This window comes from Coregonus clupeaformis, unplaced genomic scaffold (genome assembly GCF_020615455.1).
Source record: "Coregonus clupeaformis isolate EN_2021a unplaced genomic scaffold, ASM2061545v1 scaf0114, whole genome shotgun sequence".
NCBI classification, from domain to species: Eukaryota; Metazoa; Chordata; class Actinopteri; order Salmoniformes; family Salmonidae; genus Coregonus; species Coregonus clupeaformis.
The window spans coordinates 322,501-337,910 of record NW_025533569.1 but is presented as its reverse complement, the minus strand read 5'-3'; the positions used below and the strand labels follow the sequence as shown (position 1 = coordinate 337,910).

Sequence of the window (15,410 nt, the reverse complement as noted above, 5' to 3'; positions counted from 1 at the left end):
AAAAAAAGAAATAGATAAGTATTTTTGTATTATTGTTTTTATTAAAAAGCAGCAGTAAAATAAAATAACAGCAGGGAGGCTATATACAGGGGGTATCGGTACAGAGTCAATGTGTGGGACACCGGTTAGTCGAGGTAATTGAGGTAATATGTACATGTTGGTAGAGTTAAAGTGACTATGCATAGATAATCAACAGCGTAGCAGCAGTGTAAAATAGGGGGTGGGGTGGGGTGGGGGGAACAATGCAAATAGTCTGGGTAGCCATGATTAGCTGTTCAGGAGTCTTATGGCTTGGGGGTAGAAGCTGTTAAGAAGCCATTTGGACCTAGACTTGGCGCTCCGGTACCGCTTGCCGTGTGGTAGCAGAGAGAACGGTCTATGACTAGGGTGGCTGGAGTCTTTGACAATTTGTAGGGCCTTCCTCTGACACCGCCTGGTATATGGGTCCTGGATGGCAGGAAGCTTGGCCCAGTGTGGCAATTACCATACCAGGCGGTGATGCAACCACTTAGCTAAGTATGATGTGAATAATCAAGTCAATAAACGTTGGGTAGTTAGTTAGATAGCAGATAGTTAATATACTGCCTGGCAAGTTCAATGTATTAGTAGCCAACTAACGTTAGGTAACTAGCTAACATACCGGTACATCCTGCTGTAATACTATGTGGTTCGTAAGATAGAGTAGCTAACAAATTGTCAGCCAACATAACGTGTAACGTAACTTATTTGAAAAGTCATTACTTTGTTACATTGCTCAACATTTATAATTAGTTAAAGCAATGAATTTGTATCCTCTCTCGTCCGACTTCGGCTGCATATTTTCCGCCATTTTCTTCAAATCTGAAAACGTTGTGAAGCCATGCTCATTTTCTGAAGAATTGCATTATGGGCCCTAAAAGTACAGAAAAAGTGTCTTGCCGAATTTAGTACGACATCCGGGAACTTTTGGCATACTAACTATATCCATACTATGGCCAATAAGCATACTAATTATATACTCAATTTACGTCACAAATAGTACGGTTAGCGCGGTTAGTATGAGTATTCGGACACAGCTACTGTCCTGACATAGAGAGAGGGAGAGTGGCACAGAGGATGTGGAATGGAGAGTGACTGACATTGTGGAAGAGTGGTTCGTACTTAAGGGGAAATGTGGTCTGTACTAGTGGGGAGAGTGATTTTGACATAGGGCAAAAGGAGGTCTGTACATGGGGGAACAGTACATCTATGGATGGAGAGAGTGAGAGAGGTTCTGAGGATAGAGGTGGAGGGTATCTGACATTGGGCAAAGTGGTTCTGACACAGGGCTCTGAAGGGACCATCACAATCACCGGTCAGTCACTTTCATCCCAGTCAAGTGACCTTTCCCATTCTCTTCCCTGGAAAATATACTGTAGGACATCTCCTCCCAGGAAAATCATCCATGTTGTTGTGAGTTTGTGGAAGTCATAGCTGTGACCTTCCGTAATGTATTCCCTCTGAATGACAGTTACATAATGATGGGTGTCACGCTGACACATCACTCCTCAATACGCAGAAGAAAGCTGGGAACACTGAATGACCCTTGAATTGATAGATCTGATTGGATGAAGAATCCATCCACTTCTCATCAGTCTTAAATCAGTTTCTGATTAGAATGCAAAACATACAACTAGAAGTGGAAAGTAGAATAGGTTAGAATATAATATAATAGAACTTTATTGTTCATCCAAGAATGGGAAATTCCCTTTGGAATCACTTGACAGAAAAACTGATCACACAACATCACCTAATACCTACATGCAAAGAGCCTGAGATACACACTGTACTACTGGAATATCTACACACATCTATTTAGGCCTGCAAATAAACCGTTTCTTCACTTTGCGAGAGAGAGAGAAAGAGATAGAGAGATCTTCCTCGGCAGAAGGGAATGGAGTCTGGATGCAGATGAGTGCAAAGGGAGCTATCACTATGATCCAGTATCTCTCTTTTCCTGTCGTTTGCAGATCGAACACACACAGATGGCAGCATGAAACCAGCCAACACCACCACACAACCATCAGCCACTGTCAAACCTCCTGCTCCGGAGCTTATAACACGCAATGCAACTGTTGGCTAAATAAGAAACACAATTAACATGTTCTCCCCGTCATGTTCCGAGGTAATCTGTATTCCAAAAACAAACAGCGGATTTGACAGCGCTGGCAGCAGCACATCCATATCCAAAGCTGACTGAGTGTTGATTTGAAAACCCAGCTCAGCCCAGCGTAGGTCTAATGCTGTGCGATATGAACAGGAAGAAAGAGTTTGTATTGTAGCTTATCTGGGCCTCTAGATTAAATGGTGGTATTCTATAACATTTGATAACAGTGGTTATGTTGAAGCCATGCAGTGTATGAGGCCCTGGTAAAGTGGATAGGGCATTAGCTTTCTGCCTCTGTGATATTCTGTAAACGCTGCCCTAACCTCAATCAATCACGTCATCCAATGAACCACTCTCACAGTATTGCGTTGTAGAGCCAGTGTACAGTACAATGGGGCCTCAGTCATTGGTAATCATATTATATTATTTGAACAAATTGATCCTCTACAGGTGTCTTTTGTCTGTCAGGCTGTCCATCTGTCCATCTGTCCGTCCATCCGTATGTCTGTTTTTCTTTCTTTCTTTCTTTCTTTCTTTCTTTCTTTCTTTCTTTCTTTCTTTCTTTCTTTCTTTCTTTCTTTCTTTCTTTCTTTCTTTCTTTCTTTCTTTCTTTCTTTCTTTCTTTCTTTCTTTCTTTCTTTCTTTCTTTCTTCCCCTCCCTCTCTCTCTCTCTCTCTCTAGATATTTCAACTCTGTATGACAATGTCTTACTGAAAACATTTATGAGGCTGCTTTGAGCCAGAGCTCGTTTTAGCTACGTTAACAATCTAATCACATCATCACGTCATTTTTTTCACGAGACAGCGTGGTATCGAGAATGCATTTACAGACATAAAACTGCAAAGCTCGTAAATCACAAAGCTCTCATTAGTCTGTGAATGTGTGTGTGTGTGTGTGATCTGCAGTTAATGTATCTGCGACGAGTTGACTGCTAAACACACACTCACTTCTCAGTTGAGGTGTTTTGGCTCCAAATCACTGCATGTCTGATGTGGAAGCCTTCGAAAAAAACTTGAACAGAGGTTTGGTATATCCAAAACTCCCGTCGATTCTCTCTACAAAGTACCACTCTTTCACTTACACTAGACTCTATTATCGTGTTCGGTTTATGTCTTTCTCAACCAGATTAGAAAGTGTGTGTGGGAAGCTTCTATTTCCTGCCCACTGCCAAGAAGCATTTTGGCGTTTTTCTCTGCGTTGCACACGCTTGTGAAGATAAATGCGGTAGCCTATCTGCTGGTCCCCAGTGGTAGGAAATAGGCTGGATGCTGGTTTATTGCTCTCATTAAGTGCCATCGCAGTACTGTGTTTCGGTCTCAAATGCCACTGCTCACTACATTTGTAATTTTGGAAGACTCAGTACACTGTAGTCATTACTGACAAGGGTTTATTTTCTCCCTCTATCTCTTGACATGGCTCTTGGTCATTCCCACTTTCTCCCTCACAATTCTGGGTTATTGTTATCTTTCTTTCTTCTCTCTCTCTTCTTCCCCTACACCTCAATCGCTCTCTCCTTCTAAGCCCTGTTAGTATTCTACAGGGTACCTTAAACTTTGAGTGTCTGGATCTGATTGCTCTGCCAAGGGAGGAGAGCTTTTGAACCCTCATTATTTAAGACTAAATGACATTATGTGTGGGCTGTGTGGGAGCCAAGCTGTCTCGTAAAGCCAGGAGGGAGCAGGTCCCACATGCCCCACCTCAAAGAGTTATGGCTCACCTTTTACCGCCTCCTCCTCTCCTCCTCTTCCTCCTCTCCTCCTCTGTCACTCCACTTCAAGCGCAGCATGTCTCTGTGAAGAGGTGAAGGAGTGAAGAGGCCAGGAGTCATCTCTCTTTCTCCCTCTCTCTCTTCTCCAGGACCTCTCTGCTTCCCTGCCAAGCCACACCTGTGCCAAGCAGATTGTGTGTATCACCTAGGACAGATCTCGTGAACCCAAAGTGGCAGTACAGCACCGTGAATGGACTGCCATCGGCTCCGCCAGCATCACCTCTTATACTATAGGCACATTTACAGAGCAGTCAAAGCCAGTTACCACTGCTATATTTACTGCCTGGAGTAATAGACCAGACGAGCTAAACCACTTCTATGCTCGCTTCGAGGCAAGCAACACTGAACCATGCATGAGAGCACCAGCTGTTCCGGATGACTATGTGATCACGCTCTCCGTAGCCAATGTGAGTAAGACTTTTAAGCAGGTCAACATTCACAAGGCCGCAGGGCCAGACGGATTACCAGGACGTGTACTCCGAGCATGTGCTGACCAACTGGCAAGTGTCTTCACTGACATTTTCAACATGTCCCTGACTGAGTCTGTAATACCAACATGTTTCAAGCAGACCACCATAGTCCCCGTGCCCAAGGACACTAAGATAACCTGCCTAAATGACTACCGACCCGTAGCACTGACGTCTGTAGACATGAAGTGCTTTTCAAGGCTGGTCATGGCTCACATCAACACCATTATCCCAGAAACCCTAGACCCACTCCAATTTGCATACCGCTCCAACAGATCCACAGATGATGCAATCTCTATTGCATTCCACACTGCCCTTTCCCACCTGGACAAGAGGAACACCTACGTGAGAATGCTATTCATTGACTACAGCTCAGCATTCAACACCATAGTGCCCTCAAAGCTCATCACTAAGCTAAGGATCCTGGGACTAAACACCTCCCTCTGCAACTGGATCCTGGACTTCCTGACGGGCCGCCCCCAGGTGGTAAGGGTAGGTAACAACACATCTGCCACACTGATCCTCAACACGGGGGCCCCTCAGGGGTGCGTGCTCAGTCCCCTCCTGTACTCCCTGTTCACCCATGACTGCATGGCCAGGCACGACTCCAACACCATCATTAAGTTTGCCGACGACACAACAGTGGTAGGCCTGATCACCGACAACGATGAGACAGCCTATAGGGAGGAGGTCAGAGACCTGGCCGTGTGGTGCCAGGATAACAACCTCTCCCTCAACGTGACCAAGACAAAGGAGATGATTGTGGACTACAGGAAAAAAAAGAGGACTGAGCACGCCCCCATTCTCATCGACGGGGCTGTAGTGGAACAGGTTGAGAGCTTCAAGTTCCTTGGTGTCCACATCACCAACAAACTATCATTGTCCAAACACACCAAGACAGTCGTGAAGAGGGCACGACAAAGCCTATTCCCCCTCAGGAGACTGAAAAGATTCGGCATGGGTCCTCAGATCCTCAAAACATTCTACAGCTGCACCATCGAGAGCATCCTGACTGGTTGCATCACCGCCTGGTATGGCAACTGCTTGGCCTCCGACTGCAAGGCACTACAGAGGGTAGTGCGTACGGCCCAGTACATCACTGGGGCCAAGCTTCCTGCCATCCAGGACCTCTGTACCAGGCGGTGTCAGAGGAAGGCCCTCAAAATTGTCAAAGACTCCAGCCACCCTAGTCATAGACTGTTCTCTCTGCTACCGCATGGCAAGCGGTACCGGAGTGCCAAGTCTAGGTCCAAAAGACTTCTCAACAGCTTCTACCCCGAAGCCATAAGACTCCTGAACAGCTAATCATGGCTACCCGGACTATTTGCACTGCCCCCCCACGCCATCTTTTTACGCTGCTGCTACTCTGTTAATTATTTATGCATAGTCATTTTAACTCTACCCACATGTACATATTACTTCAACTACCTCAACTAGCCGGTGCCCCCGCACATTGACTCTGCACCGGTACCCCCTGTATATATAGCCTCCCTACTGTTATTTTATTTTACTTCTGCTCTTTTTTTTCTCAACACTTTTTTGTTGTTGTTTTATTTTACTTTTTTATTAAAAATAAATGCACTGTTGGTTAAGGGCTGTAAGTAAGCATTTCACTGTAATGTCTGCACCTGTTTTATTCGGCGCATGTGGCCAATAAAATTTGATTTGATTTGATTTAATATGACATAGAATATGTTTTCCCCCCTGTATGCAAGGCAATTACAGTGTGGCTCTAGTGAGGCCTCTGCATCAAACGTTTCATTATGGATTAAAAGCAGCGGGCCGGAGAATGAGGCAGACGCGGCTGCTGCTCGCACTGACCATGATCAGATAGACAGACTCCAGACCGGCCAATTAAAAGGCCCCATATTCAATTACCACTCTCCGTAGGGCCTGGGGATGAGACGAGACCACTGTGAAAGTATTAACCTTTTAAAGCACACAGCCTTTCACTAAGTGTTATTTATCTTAGTGATGGAGGAATAGAACATGATTTGCTGTGCCCAAGGTTTATTAGAGACCCTGTGCAACTATATAAAGTTATCAAATTTTAACTGTTTGGCTACCACGAGAACTTGACAGGTGGGAGGCATTGCCATGTAAATTCTACCTAGCCCACTGGTTTATAACTATGGTAATTACCAGGTTAAAATAATCTGGACAAAGTGGCCCTCTATCAGGAAGACAACTAATGTGTTCTGTAGAGGCATGGTCCATTTGATGATCTAGAGATGGGGAGAAAGAGAGAGTACCTCTGAAGACCCTCTTAGGGTAAAACCACCAACATTTATTTTTTCATCTGTGTCCTTCCGGAAGACAGTACTTCAATCTGATGGCTTGAGAGAGTGTATGTTCAATGTGTTGGTTCGCTAGTATGACACAGGCAAGGAAATAGCTAGCACTATTGTGTGATTTGCAGTCTCCCTACAATGTCATCTTTTAGATGCATTTTGCGTCGACTGTGTGGATTAGTGTTATGTATGCTTGTCAGAAAGGGTCTACAATAATGCATGTTTTATGGTTGATCCTTGTATACCTTCCACCAATCATTGTGTATCAATCCCACATAAGTTCAGTGCAAGTTGTTTTAGTAGCTTTATTCCTTTACAGAGGTCTGTGAAATCATCGTTAACTTTCACAGATGTACCTGTCTGTACTGTATATTGAACTCTGGTGTTTGTTTCTATTAAAACCTACTGGTTAGATGTGGCCTGTAAGCCCTCTGAGCAGCAGATCAGCCTGGCCTCTCCTAGAGGGAGAGATGCTATATATTCCCTTCCAAGGTTTTTATGGTAATGAGCGAGGCCACAGTGAGCAGAGTAGACCTAGAGAGGAAGGTCAGACACACAGGCAATTATAGAAACTGTTCAGTGTGATTACATGTACAACCTTTGTCAACTTCATTAAATTAAATTCTACAAGCAGCAACCTGAGCTCATGCATCATATTAATTAGAGCAATGTTGCCTGTAAGAAACTAATTTCATTTGGAATGTCTTTCCTAAAAGAGATGGGGGCTTTTAAAAGAGATCATCTTGTTATTTTGTGCTGAAATTATAAGAGATTATTTGTTTTTCAGGCTGGTCACTTTCCTCGGTCTGAAAATGAGAGGAACAGAGACATATCTAAGCTGGAGACAATAACACTTTATTTTACAATGCCAATACAGCTTTCCCAGATAGCCTATTTACATGTATTAGAAAAGAGCACTGCCACGATCTACTGTCTCTGGTACTATTTTAGCATATCAGTAACCCACTCACTCAGTATGAACTCATACGTTTATTGTACCATTCATTATAACAATAACATCATTACACTATTATTTGTCGATCAACCTCACTACATATCCTCCCTGCAGTTGGCTAGCTGATGTTGTGTTAGCATTCATAACACGCTGAGTGGATGTTACAATCATTAGCACAGTGGTGTTCAATCAGAGACTTCCCAGGTGCTACTCTAGGATTATGTTCATTATCTATTGTATGAGATTTGAGAGTATCATCACACAGAGGAAATGAGAGAGCGAGTGGGAGAGAAAACGAGAGCGTAGAAGAGGGGAGAGTAAGAAAGAGGGAGAGAGAGGGCGAATGAAAGAGAGGGAGGGAGGGAGAGGGAGAAGGAGAGAGACGAGTGAAATAATCACCACTTTGCTTTTCAAATCAAGTTTGACAATTATTTCCCCGAAAAAAGAGACCATGATCCCAAGTGATGGGGTGGCTGACTTGCTTATAGCATTCAAACACATTTTGAATGCATTTCCTTTTGGTAAACATGAAACCAAACAAAACATCTCTAAAATAACATTGTTTTCATCCTTGCCACTTTGTGATGAGAAGCCTGTTGTGGCATACTCTTTTGATGGCATCCTGAAAGTGGCGAGGAATAGGCTACCTTAACGATCCGAGCCAGAGCACTACCTGTGGGTGGTTCAATTAAATCAAATGGATTTTAAAGTGACTGGGGAATGGGGCTGGCTGACGTGACATAGAATGCAGCGATCAGGGCAGGATGTTCTGAAGTGGATTGAGTGCGCTTTGAAAATCTGTCCCCCTTCTATCTCTTGGTTCCCTGGAGTGCCTTTTGAAGCAGACCACACGCACACACACACACACACACACACACACACACACACACACACACACACACACACACACACACACACACACCCACACACACACACACACATACACACACACACACACATACACACACACACACACACACACACACACACACACACACACACACACACACACACACACACACACACACACACACACACACACCACACATACACTGCCATCCACATCCAGAGGTCTGTCAGTGTGTTCCAGCTGGTTCAGTGAGAGGAGAGAACAGATCCATTCCTCATAAGCACACCTCCCACTAGAGTGGCTGGTTCATTCTCCCTCTCTCTTGTTCTCTTTCATCTGCTTTTTAGGGACTTCTGTCAGTCTCTCTGTTCTCTCTTTTGCTCTCTCTGTCTGTCTCTCGCAATCTCTCTCTCTCTCTCTCCATCTTCCTCCCTTCACCATGAGTGGAGAGTTTAATTAATCTATTTCCCTGATGTTTCCTTTCAAGTCCAAATCTAAAACACAATCATCATCCCGGCAGAGCTATTCTGAACGACACAGGCCATTATGTTTCTTTGGCGACAAAGCACTTGTCTGAAACAAAGATGAATCAAATCTTATTTTCTCTGATGCATCAGAGAGGCATAGACTCGCAACAATAGACACAGCGGGAACTGAAGAGGAGTCTTGGCGGGGTGTATGCTCAAATGAGCAGCCTTAGTTTATCAGTTGCCTTAGTTTATCATCATGATTTTTTACATTTTCACGAAATTATGTATCAATAGAAGGATCCTTTGGAGGAAGGATTGTTGACATACTGTATATTTGACATTTGTATCTTAAAGCATAATAAAAAATATAAATATTAATTGAAGTGGGAATATATGTGACATTTTGGCCTTACCCAGGCCTTCTTAATTCATGTTTATATTTTTCAGTATTCATATATTATTGCAAGAAAATTGTTATTGAAATCAAACTACTACTCATATTACAGAGCAAGCGGTAAAGCTTCATATGACACCATTTTTTCTTTTTAGCACATACAGATGGAACATTATGGTGTCTTATGGGTAAGGCCAATATGTCACAAATGTTCCAACTTCAATTAATTATTTCTCAATTATGCTTTAAGATACAAATGACAAATGTACAGTGGGGAAAAAAGGATTTAGTCAGCCACCAATTGTGCAAGTTCTCCCACTTAAAAAGATGAGAGAGGCCTGTAATTTTCATCATAGGTACACGTCAACTATGACAGACAAAATGAGAAAAAATAATCCAGAAAATCACATTGAAGGATTTTTTATGAATTTATTTGCAAATTGTGGTGGAAAATAAGTATTTGGTCAATAACAAAAGTTTCTCAATACTTTGTTATATACCCTTTGTTGGCAATGACACAGGTCAAACGTTTTCTGTAAGCCTTCACAAGGTTTTCACACACTGTTGCTGGTATTTTGGCCCATTCCTCCATGCAGATCTCCTCTAGAGCAGTGATGTTTTGGGGCTGTCGCTGAGCAACACAGACTTTCAACTCCCTCCAAAGATTTTCTATGGGGTTGAGATCTGGAGACTGGCTAGGCCACTCCAGGACCTTGAAATGATTCTTACGAAGCCACTCCTTCGTTGCCCGGGCAGTGTGTTTGGGATCATTGTCATGCTGAAAGACCCAGCCACGTTTCATCTTCAATGCCCTTGCTGATGGAAGGAGGTTTTCACTCAAAATCTCACGATACATGGCCCCATTCATTCTTTCCTTTACACGGATCAGTCGTCCTGGTCCCTTTGCAGAAAAAACAGCCCCAAAGCATGATGTTTCCACCCCCATGCTTCACAGTAGGTATGGTGTTCTTTGGATGCAACTCAGCATTCTTTGTCCTCCAAACACGACGAGTTGAGTTTTTACCAAAAAGTTCTATTTTGGTTTCATCTGACCATATGACATTCTCCCAATCCTCTTCTGGATCATCCAAATGCACTCTAGCAAACTTCAGACGGACCTGGACATGTACTGGCTTAAGCAGGGGGACACGTCTGGCACTGCAGGATTTGAGTCCCTGGCGGCGTAGTGTGTTACTTTGGTCCCAGCTCTCTGCAGGTCATTCACTAGGTCCCCCCGTGTGGTTCTGGGATTTTTGCTCACCGTTCTTGTGATCATTTTGACCCCACAGGGTGAGATCTTGCGTGGAGCCCCAGATCGAGGGAGATTATCAGTGGTCTTGTATGTCTTCCATTTCCTAATAATTGCTCCCACAGTTGATTTCTTCAAACCAAGCTGCTTACCTATTGCAGATTCAGTCTTCCCAGCCTGGTGCATGTCTACAATTTTGTTTCTGGTGTCCTTTTTACAGCTCTTTGGTCTTGGCCATAGTGGAGTTTGGAGTGTGACTGTTTGAGGTTGTGGACAGGTGTCTTTTATACTGATAACAAGTTCAAACAGGTGCCATTAATACAGGTAACGAGTGGAGGACAGAGGAGTCGGAAATCTTGCTTGTTTGTAGGTGACCAAATACTTATTTTCCACCATCATTTGCAAATAAATTCATTAAAAATCCTACAATGTGATTTTCTGGATTTTTTTTTCTCAATTTGTCTGTCATAGTTGACGTGTACCTATGATGAAAATTACAGGCCTCTCTCATCATTTTAAGTGGGAGAACTTGCACAATTGGTGGCTGACTAAATACTTGTTTCCCCCAAAGGACCCTTCTATGGACAACAGTTTGTGAAAATCCCCAAAATCATGGTCCTGTTTTGTGATTAATCATCCAATACATACAGTGTGTGATACACATTCTGCCATACTGTAAGATGTACATCTAGTTCATAAGTATTCCCACATTATGTTACATATTCTGTGTATTCTGTGTCCAATGCATGTAGTTGATATGTATTCAGTGACAGTAGCCCGTTCCCTCATGGCATTTGGAAACGACCATAAGGTCTTTGCTCTCTCAACCAGAGCTAGCTGGATCCTGCACTTTCTTTCCCACCGCATTCAGTAAACAGAAGCAGTGGAGTTCAGAGGTGCTACACTAAACCCAACTCTCCACAAAACCCCCCGATTAGGTTCCAGTCAGGCTTCCTGGCTGATTATAGAGCACTAATCACTTAGCCGGAGCGGAACAGGTTATCCTCAAGAGCTGCTGGGGCAATCAGGCCAGGTCTCAAAGGGTGTGTGGCTTTTGCTGACTGCTGAAGTTAGACAGTGTTACCACAAGCTAGCTGTGATCCTATTGGTATTATAAGTAAATGTGATAAAAGAGGTGTGGAAAAAATTTCAGAAGTCATTTGCAGTATGAATAAGCCTTATGACTTATGTGTACTGGCAGTGCAGTTCTAGAGGTCAGAACAGGGTTTTATTTTAATTTTTTCACCCAGCACTAACACAGCTGATTCAAATAATCTTCCAATTGTGGTCTTCAATTTAAGACCAGTTCGTTAAATCAAGTGTGTTAGAGATGGGCTGGAACAAAAGCCTGCATGCGCTGCAGCTCTCGAGGACAAAGAAAGGACGTCAGCTCTGTGTGCCTGGGTGGGGCTCACAGCCTTTTACTATGGGTAATTATAGGAAAGAATGAATTAAAAAGTGATTACCCAACATACAGTAATGGGACTGGATGGTACTGGCACGGAATCCTCTATTGGAAACATTAATTGGTGGCTTGTAAAGCAATGATCTGGCATTGGATAATTCACTTTGATCTTTACAGGAGCCACAGGTGCCAACATGCCGGGTGGCAGACTTCTGACAAGGATGTGCTGAGCTGCAGTTTTCCTTTCTTCTGAGGACTTGTGTACGATGTTCATTGTTCATAGGGACACAGTGATTCCTTTTATGTCACAATTTCCACTGCAGTCTCGCCCCAATTGATAGATTTATAATTGCTGTATTACATATGAACCAATATATCAATGTTTTCTAATGTTCTTTATCGATTTGGATAATCGCACATATGGCAGAATGCACTCTACACTCAACTGTACATCACACAGTCTCTCTCAGCAATAACAATACGAACAGAATGTTCTAGTCATCTGAATGTATATGCACACCAGCTGCTAGCCACCTATTCACAGCCAAAGAGTCATTTCCGCCACAATGTGATGTCATAAATCGCAGCCGTAATGAAAAAGGCTGGGCGCAAATGAGCCAGTGTGGTGCTCAAACATTTTTAATTGTGTCTTTTGCAGTCGCAATGATCCTATTGTGCTCCAAGTGAATTGCGCTTAAGAAATATGGTTTCCACTTGAAATGGACTGGAGCGTTTAATATGTGTAATGTTGTTATCCAAGAGATATGTTTAATGTTGAACTTTAAACCGATTATATAGGCCATATAATATTTTCTATACCACATTTCTATGATATGGACAGGGAAGTATTATTTCACAAACCAATCTAGTAGAAAGACAAAACCGATGTCGATGAAACATATCTACTTCTATTTTCTCATAAGTCTCAAGGCTTTTCCTTTGTTGTGACTGGGTGCTGAGGGAGCTGTCTCCCCCTCAGGTCTGAGTTCATTCTGGGCTTAAATCCTGCTCTGTGCTTTGAGTGTTTTATCTGATCTGGGACCAGCACAGAGACGTTCTCTCTCTCTCAGGCAGTGACACAGAGAGCGGTGTCCAGAGCTACTGATGAAATATTTATCCAGGTTTTATGAAGTGGTGATGCCGGTGCTCCATCTGAAGTGATGCACGCTGTATTTATCACTCCTTTCTCTCAGAGAGAAAGTGACAATAGGTGGAAGAGGGGGAGATAAACTGACCTTCATCCATTCTCTTCCCTCATCTGGAAGTGTAATGTGGTGAATATGGCTGAGCCTCAATCTGTCAGATGACAAGTGAGTTTGTTGATTAAATCTCTTTCTCTCTCTCTCTCTCTCTCTCTCTCTCTCTCTCTCTCTCTCTCTCTCTCTCTCTCTCTCTCTCTCTCTCTCTCTCTCTCTCTCTCTCTCTCTCTCTCTCTCTCTCTCTCTCTCTCAGGGTGATGACGTCCTGACAGTCATCAAAATGAAGGCTCAGTGGCCAGCCTGGCAACCCTTGAATGTGTGAGTAGTCCAACAGCTACCTCCTCTATCATCTCTCTCTGTTTCTCTCACTCTCTCTCTGACTAACTCACTCACACTTTCTCCTGAGGGATTTGATCCGTCCTGCAGCAACGTCCCTTTTCCTTCCTCTCCCTCCCTCCTTTCTATATGCCACCCTCACCCTTCTTCTTCACGCTCCTTCCATGTATTTCTCTCTTTTCACATATGCATGAGTTATACCACACAGCAAGGTCTTCTTCATTGCTCATCCACTCAACGTTGAATCATGCCTGGCCTCCCAAGCACACAAATGAGGTATCACAACTCATTGATCCAAAATTCTGCACTCGACTTGTTGCTCTGTGCCTTTGAGCCACTTAAAAGCACATGCCCAGAATCTGATAGCTCATCTCCACATGCACCAAGCTGATCAGTGTGACTAGGCTTCCTTTAGACTCCTGCATGCATAAACCCTCATTTAATCTCTTATTTATGAGAAAGACAAGGAGCAGGTTAGCCCAGGTAGTGCAGAGAGAGAAGCATCCTCAACACTCACAGAGGTTCCGAGTGTGAGACTCCAAAGAGAGCTTCCAAAGGAAGCCACAGCGAGGGACAGAGCCAATCAAATCCACAGAGGATAATTAGCTCGCTATCTTGTTTATATGCCAGCAAATTAATTGTATCATAAAGTGGCTGTGTAAATGCAGAGGAAATCAAATCAACTGGTGTAGGGGATGGGTGGTAGGAAAGGGAGGAGAAGAGGAGGGGAAGAGGAGAGGAGGAGAAGAGGAGAGGAGGGGAAGAGGAGAGGAGGAGAGGAGAGGAGGAGAGGAGGAGAGGAGGGGAAGAGGAGAGAAGGAGGTAGAGGTTATTGCTTGTAGTGTGATGTGGAAATGCACACATTCTGTTCGTACATGAGGTTTTCTTCCTTGAAAGTAGAGTACAGAAATGGTTAAGTGCATATTTTGCTCCTGCGATTTAAGGATATTTCTTTTTATTCTTTAAAATGAGTCTGTTGGGATTGCATACGATTTTTGTTTTTACATGTTCGTACATGTTTTTGAACATGTTTATAAATGTTGTTTGTACGTGTTTCTACATGTGATTAAAAAAGTGTGTGTGTGAATTAGTGAAGGGGGCTTGTGTTACTGCACTTGTGTGTACATGTGTATGTATCTGTGTGGGTTAAGAGGGTGTGTGTTTTGATGATGAGTGATAGAACTCCTGGAGGGGTTTTTCTCCATCAAGGTTAAGGGCCTCCTGCAGGCTCCTGTGTATCAAGACATCAGGCTGACCTATTTTACACAGCTGCCTGCCAATTAACAAACCCACTTACCCTGCCTTTGAAGAAGAGAAAGAGGGAGAAAAAATAAATAAACAGAGAGAGAGAGAGAGAGAGAGAGAGAGAGAGAGAGAGCAAGAGAGAGAGAAATAGACGTTGATTAATTATCAGTGGTGAGAAAACCAGCTCTTTATTACGTCTGAAGGATCCAAGGCAGATTGTTAGAGATGGAGCTTCAGGTTCAGGGATATCTGGGATCAGTGTTGGGTTAGGAAGGGTTTGGAAGAACTAGAACATTAATGAATACACTGTGTTTATGTAACCACATTTCTTTACCTGTCTCTTTATCAATCTTCCCTTCTAGTGCCTTTGTTCCACAGTGATCACTTCTATTGATTTGGAACTTAAGTGGTCATCTTAAGAGAGATGTGGTGGATGGAGCAAAGGAAAGGGAGAGAGAGAAAGTCAGATGAGGGTGGAGAGGGAGTGAGGGAGGTGGGTGAGTGGAGGGGTGCAGATATGACATCCATTATTACACACAGCAGAGCTGTCTCCTGAGACTCATAACATGTTAAAGGGAGAGGAAGAGAGCGAGAGAGAGATAGAGAAAAATTTACCAAAATAGGGAAAGATGGATGCAGAGAGAGAGCAACAGAGA

The 15,410-nt window shown here is 43.4% G+C and overlaps 1 protein-coding gene across 2 annotated transcripts in view; it reads left to right on the top strand.

Annotated features, from left to right (window-relative positions):
* The window catches only part of LOC121582925 (spondin-1), a 139,466-nt gene that overhangs the window by 101,944 nt on the left and 22,112 nt on the right, over positions 1-15,410 (top strand). For both annotated transcript variants that reach the window (XM_045213486.1, XM_045213485.1), the window contains exon 7: positions 13,427-13,491. In XM_045213486.1, the coding sequence (XP_045069421.1) occupies positions 13,427-13,491 (65 nt within the window). The remainder of the gene's footprint in view (positions 1-13,426; positions 13,492-15,410) is intronic.